This window comes from Alnus glutinosa, chromosome 9 (genome assembly GCF_958979055.1).
Source record: "Alnus glutinosa chromosome 9, dhAlnGlut1.1, whole genome shotgun sequence".
In the NCBI taxonomy this organism is placed as follows: domain Eukaryota; kingdom Viridiplantae; phylum Streptophyta; class Magnoliopsida; order Fagales; family Betulaceae; genus Alnus; species Alnus glutinosa.
The window spans coordinates 17592371-17604659 of record NC_084894.1 but is presented as its reverse complement, the minus strand read 5'-3'; the positions used below and the strand labels follow the sequence as shown (position 1 = coordinate 17604659).

General features: G+C 37.8%; 1 protein-coding gene across 1 annotated transcript; it reads left to right on the top strand.

Annotated features, from left to right (window-relative positions):
• The first annotated feature begins 806 nt into the window (after positions 1–806).
• LOC133877359 (homeobox-leucine zipper protein REVOLUTA) lies at positions 807–9048 on the top strand. The gene is made up of 18 exons (XM_062315629.1): positions 807–1903; positions 2258–2417; positions 2943–3028; positions 3156–3246; positions 3403–3498; positions 3630–3743; positions 3831–3914; positions 4026–4181; positions 4259–4333; positions 4480–4586; positions 4754–4937; positions 5449–5637; positions 5866–5946; positions 6718–6852; positions 7249–7583; positions 7830–7935; positions 8054–8203; positions 8426–9048. The coding sequence occupies exons 1-18, from the start codon at positions 1671–1673 to the stop codon at positions 8573–8575; spliced, it is 2532 nt and encodes an 843-aa protein (XP_062171613.1). The 5' UTR covers positions 807–1670; the 3' UTR covers positions 8576–9048.
• The last annotated feature ends 3241 nt before the right edge of the window (positions 9049–12289 follow it).

Below are 12289 nucleotides of genomic sequence, written 5' to 3'. Positions count from 1 at the left end.
ACTAAAAACCTACTTTGGATCCATGCAAATTCTTCATATGAGTTTATGTACAATATTTTTAAATATTAAGTTTTATTTGTAAAATGTAGTAACTAGTTAATTAAAGGCTATTTATTAGTAATGAAATCAAATGTTAGCATATAAAAACCCAACATACCCTAATATGTTAAAACATCCTATCTAAAACCTAACAATTGAGTACTACCATATCAGAATGGCATGTGGGCACTCTAGTTTTATATAAAGTGAGTGAATTATACATAAAAATATTTATGAATCTCATATTAATTTTTTATTAAGTGAGAGCGAAGTTTATAAGTAATTATTGGAAAGTTTAAACTTAATTAATCATTTTAAAATGAGATCCTTAATGGTTACAATATATTTATTAATGTTGTATTGTGGTATAATAATAAAAAAGAAAAAGAGACTCCAAAAAGCCATACATACCGGTGGGTTTGAGAAAAATATTTCGGTGATGGGTTAAAAGAGAAAGAATGAGTTGAAAAGCAGGAGTTTGTTGAGAATTTAACTTCAAAAAGTGGTAGTGGGGAATTATTTTAATTAAAGCTTTTAGATTATTAATTTACACAAATATTTTTGTTTATCTTGCACAATAATAATAAAAAACTTGTCCTGCCGATATAGATTCGGTTAATTGACCGAGGCCGATCAGCCTGCGAGCGAGGGTGTGACATGTAGGTCTAAGACGTCAATTCGAAGAAACACTAAGGACAATGACGTAAATGCGCTGAGAATTGTAAAGAAACCATGCCTGCTATTTTCGTCGATTTGCGTGCAAATGCTCTCTCTCTCTCTCTCTCTCTTATTCCCACTGTTTCAGCTCCTCTCAGATCAGTGTCTTTTGCTTTCTTTCTTTCTTTCTCTCACTGTCTGAAATAGCTCCCCCTCCCATAGTCTTCTCCTCCCTTCATTTCTTCACAGTAGCTTGTCGTCATGATTAGGGTTTCACACTCTATTCTCCTCGCTTGCATATTATTACTCAGTCCTCTCTGATGCTTCAACCACTGGCTCTCTTGGCCGAAGAGAGAGAGCCGTTGCCTTCTTTTCTTTTTCTCCGTGGTTTCAAGCTCTCTGCGTCTTCTTCTTCTTCTTCTTCTTCTTCTTCTTCTTCTACCTGTGCCTCGCTCTGTGATCAAGCTCAAATAAGAGCTTTTACGAGGTTCATTGGAGGATCTTTGTGAATTTTTTCTTTTAGATTTAGCTGAAAAACACCAAGATTGACATCAGGGTCTTGGAGAAACAAGTGGGTTTTCTTCGTTTTCAAAGGAAAGATTTTCCTTTGGGAGATAAAAAGTTGGAGCGTATCTCAGAACAGCGATAGGTTTCGGTCCGTGTTCTGGCTCTATTTGTGGCAAGTTTAGAGAAGCGTTTTTCTTTAGAGCAGTTTCTTCTTACAGCTTCACCATCCAATAGCTGAAGGCTTTAGAAAGATACAGACTTCATCCGTGTCTGTATTATACATATATAGCCTGTTAACATTTTGGCTTTTACCTTCTCCAACAAGCTGCACAAGTGTTCCCACTCCAAACCAAGACGGACTTTACTAAGCCAGAGAATCTTTAACCTCGAACTCCTCAAACCAAAACCCACCAACAAATCACCTCTCAAAACGGTTTTTTTTTTTCTTGGTTGGGGCTTGAGAGAAAATGGCGATGGCGGTGGCTCAGCAGCACAGAGAGAGCAGCAGTGGGAGCATCGGCAGACACCTTGATTCCGGGAAGTATGTAAGGTACACGGCTGAGCAGGTCGATGCGCTCGAGCGGGTCTATGCCGAGTGCCCCAAGCCCAGCTCTTTGCGCAGGCAGCAGTTGATCCGGGAGTGCCCCATTCTCTCCAACATCGACCCCAAGCAGATCAAAGTCTGGTTCCAGAATCGCAGGTATCACCATCATCCTTTTGCTTATTTGGTTGAGTTTCATGTTTTGGTTTAGCTTTTCTCTGGAATCTCATCCTTTCGAGTGCAAAACTTTGAGCCATATGTTTATATTTATGGCATTCCAAGCATGTTGTTTTTTATATCATATGATCAGTTTTTATTTTCTTTCCCAAGACTACGGATTTGGGCACAAGTTTTTCTCTCTCCCCCTCACCCTTTATCTCAATTGGGTTTTTGAAAAATTTAAAGTGGTTAATTGTTTTATAGAAGGATGGTGGTTTTGGGGTTTATGGTGTTTTGCGCTAAAAGGAGCCTGGTAGTGGGGAGGCTGAAAGAGAATGGTGTTTGACTATGCAGGTGCCGAGAGAAGCAGAGAAAAGAGGCTTCTCGGCTCCAGACTGTGAACAGGAAATTGTCAGCGATGAACAAGCTGTTGATGGAGGAGAATGATCGCCTGCAGAAGCAGGTTTCGCAGCTGGTATGCGAAAATGGGTATATGCGGCAACAACTACAAACTGTAAGCATACGTGCTTGCGCGCTCTTAAATTGCTTTCTCTACTTGTTTCCATGTAGTGGATCATTTCCGGGTATATGATCATTAGGGGTTTCAAATTGCAAAATGTGTCTTCAAGAAAAGTTAAATCTTTTAATTTATTGGTAGTTTTGGTCTTTATTTTTGAAGAATAAAGGACTGAATTGTAGGACCGAATTTGACAAGGAATTAGATGTAGGACCAAATCTTTTGAAATTCTACATTTTTATTTGGTAGACTCTCATCCGTAGTTATATACAAACCAGTTATTTCTCTACTTGTTTTTTTTTTCTTGTCTCTGTTTGTTTGCTTGTATATTATTTTAGTTGACTCTTACTACAATTGTACGATGCCACAATTAAGATGTTTCCAGGACATTAATAGCACTTGCAGCTTTTCTAGCCTTGAGCAAGTTAGTGTACCTACTTATGGTGGAAAATAATTAAGTGGTATGGTCTTGATTTTCATCATTCGGTAAAATTTCTTAACATTTAGTTGATTCTTCTGCAGGCGTCAGTGGCAACTACTGATGCAAGTTGTGATTCTGTGGCTACCACTCCTCAGCATTCTCTGAGAGATGCTAATAACCCTGCTGGGTAATCTCAAATACAAACGGCCATGGGCTTTCTCTTTTCTTATCGTTTTCAAGCAATATAAGTACTTATTTTTGATGCTGTTAATAAATGATTTATTTATTTTTATTATTAAAATTATTGTTGGCAGACTCCTCTCCATTGCGGAGGAGACCTTGGCAGAGTTCCTCTCAAAGGCTACAGGAACTGCTGTTGATTGGGTCCAGATGCCTGGGATGAAGGTTTTTATTTTCTTACATGAAATACATAATTTTTTTATGCAAGAAACACTGGATTTAGTCTTTTCATTTTGAGCTTTATCTGTGCAAAAATGAAACTGCATCTTTCTCCCAACCTGAAGCTGAATTACTGAGCCGCACATTTAATTCTGTTGTCAGCCTGGTCCGGATTCGGTTGGGATCTTTGCCATTTCACAAAGTTGCAGTGGAGTGGCAGCTCGAGCCTGCGGTCTTGTGAGTTTAGAACCTACAAAGGTAAGCTTATTAGTATCAGTGAAAAGATCAAGATGGTTCCTGTTATTTCGTAGTGGGTAGTTTTTTCTCTCGACAGATTAGGGTGATGAGCTGTTTGAGTTTGATGTATTTATTCGCAAAATTCTTAACAGATCGCAGAGATCCTTAAAGATCGTCCATCTTGGTTCCGGGACTGTCGGAGCCTTGAGGTTTTCACCATGTTTCCAGCTGGAAATGGAGGGACAATTGAACTTGTTTACACTCAGGTGAATACGAACTGTTATAACTTTATATTTCTCTTTATCTACAAATGAAACTTGTTTTTCAGAGGGGTAACATCAAAATTACTTCAGACATATGCTCCAACTACACTGGCTCCTGCACGGGATATTTGGACTTTAAGATACACTACAAGTTTAGATAATGGCAGTCTTGTGGTAAGCTTTTTTGTTTTTTAAATATCAAGTACATAAGTACATTATGACATAATGTGAGTCAGTGCTGATGTAATATGCTCTCTATGTGTTTTTTGTTGCCTATGTCTCAAGGTTTGTGAGAGATCTCTGTCTGGTTCGGGTGCTGGCCCAAATGCAGCTGCTGCTGCTCAGTTTGTGAGAGCTGAAATGCTTCCTAGTGGCTATCTGATTCGGCCATGTGAGGGTGGAGGGTCAATAATCCATATTGTTGACCACCTGAATCTTGAGGTTTGGCTTTCGACAATTGGATTGTTGGTATCTTCTAATCTCAGGGAAAATAAATTAATTCCTTATACCTATCTCAGGCATGGAGTGTGCCAGAAGTGCTGAGACCGCTTTATGAATCATCAAAAGTGGTAGCCCAGAAAATGACTATTGCGGTGAGTAGAGTGTGGTTGGTCTAATAAAGTTTGGTTTTCTTCTGCTAGTGGAGTTCAATTCAATTCTTCAAGGACAACAGAAACTACCCCAACCCAAACAAAAAATAAAAAAGGTAGAAGGTACTGACTAGTTGGTTTCTGTGAAGGCACTGCGCTATATCAGGCAAATAGCTCAGGAGACAAGTGGTGAGGTTGTATATGGTTTGGGCAGGCAGCCGGCTGTTCTGCGAACTTTTAGCCAAAGATTGAACAGGTAGTTGTTCAGTTATCTTTTTTTCTTGGTTTTTCTCTGGCATTTAAGCAGTATTGCTTTGAAAGACATGTTCATCAATTTGAGTGTATTTGGCTGTTCATTGTGTGTTTCTTTGTAGACACTACTGAATTCTCTATGTTTTTTGTTTTTTGTGTTTTTGGTTGCAGAGGCTTCAATGATGCCGTCAATGGATTCAATGATGATGGCTGGTCATTGATGAACTGTGATGGTGCTGAAGATGTAATTATTGCTGTTAATTCAACCAAAAACTTGAGCACCACTTCTAATCCTGCTAATTCCCTTGCATTCGTTGGAGGAGTTCTCTGTGCAAAGGCTTCCATGCTACTCCAAGTAAGTATAGAAACGGCCTCCCATAGTTGTTAAACTTTTAGATTGGTAATACGTATACATATATATTTGGTGTGTTGTAGCATGTAATTCTTGTGGACTAAATGTTGTCAAATCGCATTTATCAAAAAATAAATAAAAAATTTGTTGTCAAATCTCTAGCAAGCTGCCGAACAAAGAAATATGTTTAATTATCTCAAATTTTTAGAACTTTACTACATTGGTGGAATCAGAACCTGCCTATACTTGATCTTGGACTCTGATCTTTTAATTTGAATGAAGCCTATTTTCTTTGATACTTTGACTTAATCTTTTATATCTTTGGATATTTTTGGTGGTGAAAGCCAATCTTTTACTCGGTTGATGCTCTAATTAACTTAAGCTAAAAAATTGGCAAAAATGCTCATCATGAATCTGGAAATCAATATTAATCGTGAATTTTTGAAGGATGTCAGTTTCATGTAGTACTTCTGCATTTATTTAACCAGGTTGTGTTTTTCATTTTTCTTGCCAGAATGTCCCTCCTGCTGTGCTGGTTCGCTTCTTGAGGGAGCACCGCTCAGAGTGGGCTGATTTCAACGTTGATGCCTATTCTGCTGCATCACTAAAGGCAGGCTCATATGCTTATCCAGGGATGAGACCTACAAGGTTTACCGGGAGTCAAATTATCATGCCTCTTGGCCACACAATAGAACATGAAGAGGTATGTTTTCTAATGCTAGTTGCTGTCTCTTCACCCTCTTCTTCTTGCAACGGACTTTGGGGGGCATTTGCTCTAATAATCAGGGATATTTTATTTTCCCCACTTGGAGCAAGCAGAGAATATGTTTTATCTTGCTTTTGCTAGGAGAAAATCCAATTATCTGTAGTCCGATTCTTTAAACATATATTAAAGATACTGCTCCTTGCTAACTCTTGGTTTGCCTTCCAGGTTCTTGAGGTTATTCGACTTGAAGGCCATTCTCTTCCTCAAGAAGACGCTTTTGCATCAAGGGACATTCATCTATTGCAGGTGCTTTTCTGAACCTTTTGCTTGTTTTTTTAAGCTTTACCATCATTTCTCAGTTGTATTTCTTTTTTTTGTCTTAATGTGAAATTAACAAGTGACTATTATCTTGCTCAAAGGATGACAAAATTGTTTATTACTACTACTAATATTAGACATTCTGACATATTTATTATATTATTGTCTTCAATCGTGACCTGGTTCTAAGTAGAGTCGGCATCAGTGTGGGTTCTAGTTTATTTGAAAGCCACCAGATTTGATTTTTTTACCTCTGAATTAGGGTTCAACCAAACACCATCCGAACTTGTCTATATCCAGCAGTTAAAATATTCAAATATTTACATATTTGTGAAATGTCATTACTGGCTTTAATTGAGTCTGGTTTCTGACATATGGATTTAGTTCAAAGGTCTTTTAAGTTGATCTCTTTCCTGGAGTGGGTGAAATTTGACTTCTGTCTATGTATGTGGGTTGTGGTTTTTTTTGTTCATTTTTTTTTGTGCGGGGGCGCCTGCCCGGGGGGGGAGGGGGGGGGGGGGGGGGGTGGGTGGGGTTAGTTGCACAGAACATGGGAATTAGGTCATATTCTGCCTCCCGTGGAACATATATATCTAAAATTCTGTTGTATGCTTTTCCCTTTTATTTTCGTACCGAATGTTAGGAAACTTGAGAAGATTGTCAAAATGTTTAATCCTGTTTTCTGTTTGTCCTAGTTAGAAGGATTCTGATCTGCTTGATGCTTGTGATCATACTTAAATGCCCGAATTTCTTTGGCAGATATGTAGTGGAATTGATGAGAATGCTGTGGGAGCCTGTTCTGAACTTGTATTTGCTCCAATTGATGAAATGTTTCCAGATGATGCTCCGTTGCTGCCCTCTGGTTTCCGTATCATTCCGTTGGATTCAAAAACAGTTGAGTTTCTCTGTGCTACACCTGAAAAATCCTGCAGTTTTGTTGTGTTTTGTTTTGTTTTTTTTTGTTTTTTTTGTTTTAATGGTCTATCAGTTAAAGATAATTGTAAACTCAATTCAAATTTTTGGCTATATAGATAAGAATACAATGCCCAATATTTCTCTTTGACTTGAAATTAAAGAATTTCCTTCTGTTAGAACTGATACTTGAATCATTTGCATCATAGAATTATTACAAGAGTTTTGCTGATTAAAACCCCATGGTGGAGCGTGAGATGGTTTATTTGAGCAGCTTTAATATGTGCATCAAATTCAAAATGTTAGCCTTGTAGCATTACTGAAATCCATGTTTATGTAGTACTTTTCCCCATTATAATAACTGATATCATTATACAGTCTGATGCAAAGGATTCCTTGACAACACATCGCACCCTAGATCTGACATCCAGTCTTGAAGTGGGGCCAGCTACAAACCATGCCGTGGGAGATGCGCCATTGTGTCATAACTCTCGATCAGTGTTAACTATTGCTTTCCAGTTTCCATTCGATAGCAGCCTACAGGACAATGTTGCTACCATGGCACGGCAGTATGTCCGAAGTGTTATTTCCTCTGTGCAGAGGGTTGCTATGGCGATATCACCAGCTGGATTGAGCCCAGCTGTGGGACCAAAGCTTTCTCCTGGCTCTCCGGAGGCTCTTACGCTAGCTCACTGGATCTGCCAGAGCTATAGGTAATTTCTGATGCAATTGGGATATATGGCAGCATTTGAATACTATAAAGTTGATGATGGCAGGTTTGAATCCTGTTGCATGCTAAAAGTTAGAAAGGTTCATGATGAACCTATTTTCTACTAAGCTGTTAATATGCTTTAACATAGACCATTCTAATATCTTCTGTACAAGCTTGTTAATTATATTCTTATATTTCTAATAGTAGATAGGATTTATTTCTCTTTTTCCTTTTTCCTTTTCTTCAGTTACCATTTAGGGGCAGAACTGCTGAGATCTGATTCTCTGGGTGGTGATTCGGTCTTGAAACATTTATGGAGTCACCAGGATGCCATTTTGTGCTGTTCACTAAAGGTACAGTTTGTTATAGTAGACAACACATTTTTTTGTTAGTATATGCAATGACATTACTTGATCTAAATAAATTATAGAAACATTTAATTAAATCCGAGTTTTTAAATTGGCATTGCAGTCCCTGCCAGTTTTCGTCTTTGCAAACCAGGCAGGGCTTGACATGTTGGAAACGACTCTAGTGGCTCTACAAGACATCACACTGGATAAAATATTCGACGAGTCTGGACGCAAGGCCTTGTGCTCTGACTTTGCCAAGCTAATGCAACAGGTAAACTTTTTTTGTAAATGAAAATTTGACGTATTTCTTTGTGCCATCCAAATGCTTGACATGCATGCCCTTGTCCACTTTATAATTTTGTTCTATTGGGATTTGGGACCATGACTAGTTATATCTAGAATTAGACAACTATTTTAGACAGTCTGTTCAAATCTTTCGAACATATCGATAATATTCTAAGTGGATGAATCTTTTGCTTAATTTTGATACCAGGGATTCACTTCCTTGCCGGGTGGAATCTGCATGTCAACAATGGGGCGCCATGTTTCATACGAACAAGCAATTGCATGGAAAGTCCTTGCTGCGGACGAGAGCACTCTCCATTGCCTTGCCTTTTCTTTCGTAAATTGGTCTTTCGTGTGAAGACTTTTTAGTTCATATGTTGGTGGCCCCTCTTTTTTTTCCCCATATTTGAATATGAAACCCGGAAAAAAAAGAAAAAAAGAAAAAGAAAAAAGAAAATGGAAGTTTTGTACTGTCTAAATCCCAGCCTCAGGTTTGCATTAATATATTAATTTAATTCAATTTTTATTTAATACACGCTTATTTTTGTAGTTTTATCTATGTGAAACTATTGGTAGTGGAAGTTTGTCCATTAAAGATTGGTATGGGAACTTGAAACTGTAATGGGAGCGACAAGATATGTTCTTACTTTCCCCATTCACTCTGCAGTGTCTCTCTCTGACAAATGAGGAGTTACAAAAAAAAAGTAAACTGCTCTGCTGAAACGTTTTACAGATTCCATGCTGATCGATGATTTCACTGCCCACTGTCCACCCCATGTATTTTCATTTCATTTGAACGAATCAGTAAATACACAGCTATTTGTCTCTGCATGTGTGGGTCCTTAATATTCTGTATCAGAGACACAGAGGGTGATGGCGCAGCTACTATCTGGCCATGGTAGACTACTAGCACGTGTAAAAGGTTAAGAGAATTTGAAGTATTGTTGTAGTTTAATAGGTCTACTGTTAATGCAACAGGCATACGCCAGCTCTATTGGGGGGGGGGGGGGGGGGGGGAGCGGATGGCCTTTCTGCGCATTCTCTGCCCAGAGAAAAAGAAAACGATTCCTCTGAAACGGATTTAATTGTAGCAGTGGGAGGGTCTGAGTTCTGGCCCCATTCCTCCAATTTTCGTCTCTTTAAATAACTCTGGCTGTAAATGTTATGGATCAGGATGATTGCTGGACTTTAGCCGTATGTTTCATATGCTGCCTTGAAGCATGGGTTATTTAAAATTTCTCTAAATTTAACTTTAAAAATCTACTTTTACTCATTTAGTTAGTTACTTTTTAGAGTTATTAAATAATAAATTTTTTAAATGTTTCTCTATTTTAAATAAATACTATTATTTATAGATAAAGTTAACTACCAAAAGCATTTAATGCATTAAATTCAAGTCAGGTCAAACTTTTGGAAGCATACAATGTTAAAAGTAATACTAAAAAAAATTATAACATTTACTTTTTTTGGCTCTTTAGTTCTAAAGAGAGTTTCTGACCATTTGATAAAGAGTTTATTAAATTGGCATTTTTATGGATTTTGTTAAAAATGCGGAGAAAAGCCAAATATAAAGAGTTATTAGGAGTGCTATCATGTCTCTTTGCAGCACAGTTCTAGTTCTAATTTTGATATATTTAAAAGTTTGGAATATAATATTGGATGTCAACATATGATGTGCAAGAGTAATGCCAAACGTAAGATATGTCAATATATGATGTAAGAGTAATGCCAAATATAAGACCCATGTTCTTTCAAAATTGATGTTTGGGAATTGTTGGGAGAAGGGAAGTGATAGGATAAGGAGAAGAGGGAAACTCCAAGAGACGGAATGGTTATATATTCTTTAGATTATATGTATTAATATGTAAGGACACTCCCTTGGTTTGGTTTGGTTTTGTTTTTTTGTTTTTTGTTTTTTGTTTTTTGTTTTTTGTTTTTGTTTTTGTTTTTGTTTTTGTTTTGTTTTGTTTTTTGTTTTTTGTTTTTTTGTTTTTTTTGTTTTTTTTGTTTTTGTTTTTGTTTTTTTTTTTTTTTAACTTCTTCTACAAAGACAGTCCTAGAAGTAAAGGAAATGTCAGAGGAATGAGCTACATACCCGAGTCCGGTCTTGTCTATTGGGCTCTTTTGGATTGACAGCATATGGGTCAACTTCTCATCAGTGACCCTCTCCAATTGAAGCCGTATCTCTAGTAGCTTCTCCTCTAGGTCATGTATTTTGAGCAGCAGTGAACTCTTCTCAGTCTGTAAACTATTCAGCTTACGGATATGTTGCTTGCAAGTCTCCCTCAGCTTCTCGAACTCTACATAAATGATTTTATATGCCTCCTTGAGTTCTTTCCCGTCTTTATCACTGTGCTCTGAGTAGTAAGAATCCTCCTCTTCTACATGTGGAGCCACAAAGGCTAGAAATTTGTCTTGATCAGGAGATTCTTCTTCTTCGGACTCATCACTGAGAGTCGCATTATATGTATTCACTTTTCCCTGCTTGAGATTCTCACAATCAGCCCGTATATGCCCAAAGCCTGAGCATTCAAAACATCTTGGGCCTCAGGGGTCTTTCTTTTTAGCTTCCTCAGGTTCAGACTTTCTGGGGGCCTTCTTCAGTCTTTCGGAGAATTTCTTTTTGAACCGATCATTCCTCATTAATCGTCCGAAATTCTTATAGCCAGCATAGCCACAACATCTTCTTCTTTCTCAGAGTCATCTTCAGATGAGACTTTGGCTTTCCTTTTAGATGCCTTGAGGGCAATTGTCTTCACCTTTTTGACTGGGGGCAGGGACAGCTCATAGATTTGAAGAGATCTCACCAACTCTTCAATTTTCATCTCTTATAAGTCTTTGTTTTCTTCAATGGTAGTTACCTTGATTCTGAAACGTTCAGGCAAAGATCTTAGAATTTTACAGTTGAGTTTTACATCCGAGACGGTCTTCCCAAGACTCACAATTGAGTTTCATAGGTCGCTCATCTTGGAGTAAAACTATCCGAATGTCTCATCATCCATCATCTTAATTTTTTCAAATCTAGAAATCAACATTTGAAGTTTGGCAGATTTAATAAGTTTTGTGCCTTCATATGTTGTTTCTAAGATTTGCTATGCTTCTTGAGTAGTTTCACAGTTTGAAATTTTAGTAAATTCAAATGGTGAAAGTGCTTGACATAGAGCATAGAGGGCTTTATCATTGGACAGTCGTGCGTTTCTTTCATTTGCAAGCTCAATATTTGCATCTGCTGGCTCAGTCTAACTAGTTTCAATAGTTTTCCAACAATCAATGGATTTTAAAAAGAAACGCATATGAGCTTTCAATAGACATAGTTCGTGGCATCAAAGGCAGGAATAGATGTAAGATTTTGAGACATTGAAATAAAAATAGAAGTCAACAGGAAAGATAACATTCAAGAATTAAATCTAAACAGAGTGTACCAAGCTCTGATACAAAATGAAAAATAAAGTGACTTCTAATTTAATGTGCGTGTGTGTATTGTGTAACAAGATATTATAAAAGCGGAATTTAAATGATACAAATATTTTGTTAAACCCAGGATATCCACTATTTAAGAGAAAAATCATTCTGGGGCAGCCAAACCCAAGATATCCACTATTTAGAAGACAAAACTAGTTATAAAGTAGTAGCACTCACATACCCTTATGCAGTGGTCGTACATTGAACTCTGACGTGTAACCCAACACGAACGCCTCCCAACCAAGTCTCCTACTTGAAGGGGTCGTCAACTGAATCCTTTGCCTTAGGGCTCCTCCCTAAGATAGACTTCACACGAACACAACAACGGCACTTGGCAACGGCTAGAGAGTAAACAGATTAGCCATATGACTCCTAAAATATTCTCTCTAAGCACTATGGAATTCACTATCGAATTCTTGGAAATTACATGCCTAGGGACCTCTATTTATAGGATACAGAAGACCTAAATTCGGTCTTAGACAATTTCCTCTAGGCGGCGTCCGGACAGTAGCTGAGGGCGTCCAAAGGGATAACTGTACAACTGGCTTTCCAAATTCGCTGAAATTCTTTCTTGAATAGAGCCGGGTTTGGACGGTGTTGCCCTAGCGTC

Coding starts and splice junctions, on each gene's coding strand:
- LOC133877359 (XM_062315629.1), top strand. CDS start 1,671: ATGGCGATGGCGGTGGCTCAGCAGCACAGAGAGAGCAGCAGTGGGAGC. Junction 4,587..4,753: donor TTTAGCCAAAGATTGAACAG/GTAGTTGTTCAG, acceptor TTTTGGTTGCAG/AGGCTTCAATGATGCCGTCA. Junction 5,947..6,717: donor GGGACATTCATCTATTGCAG/GTGCTTTTCTGA, acceptor TTTCTTTGGCAG/ATATGTAGTGGAATTGATGA.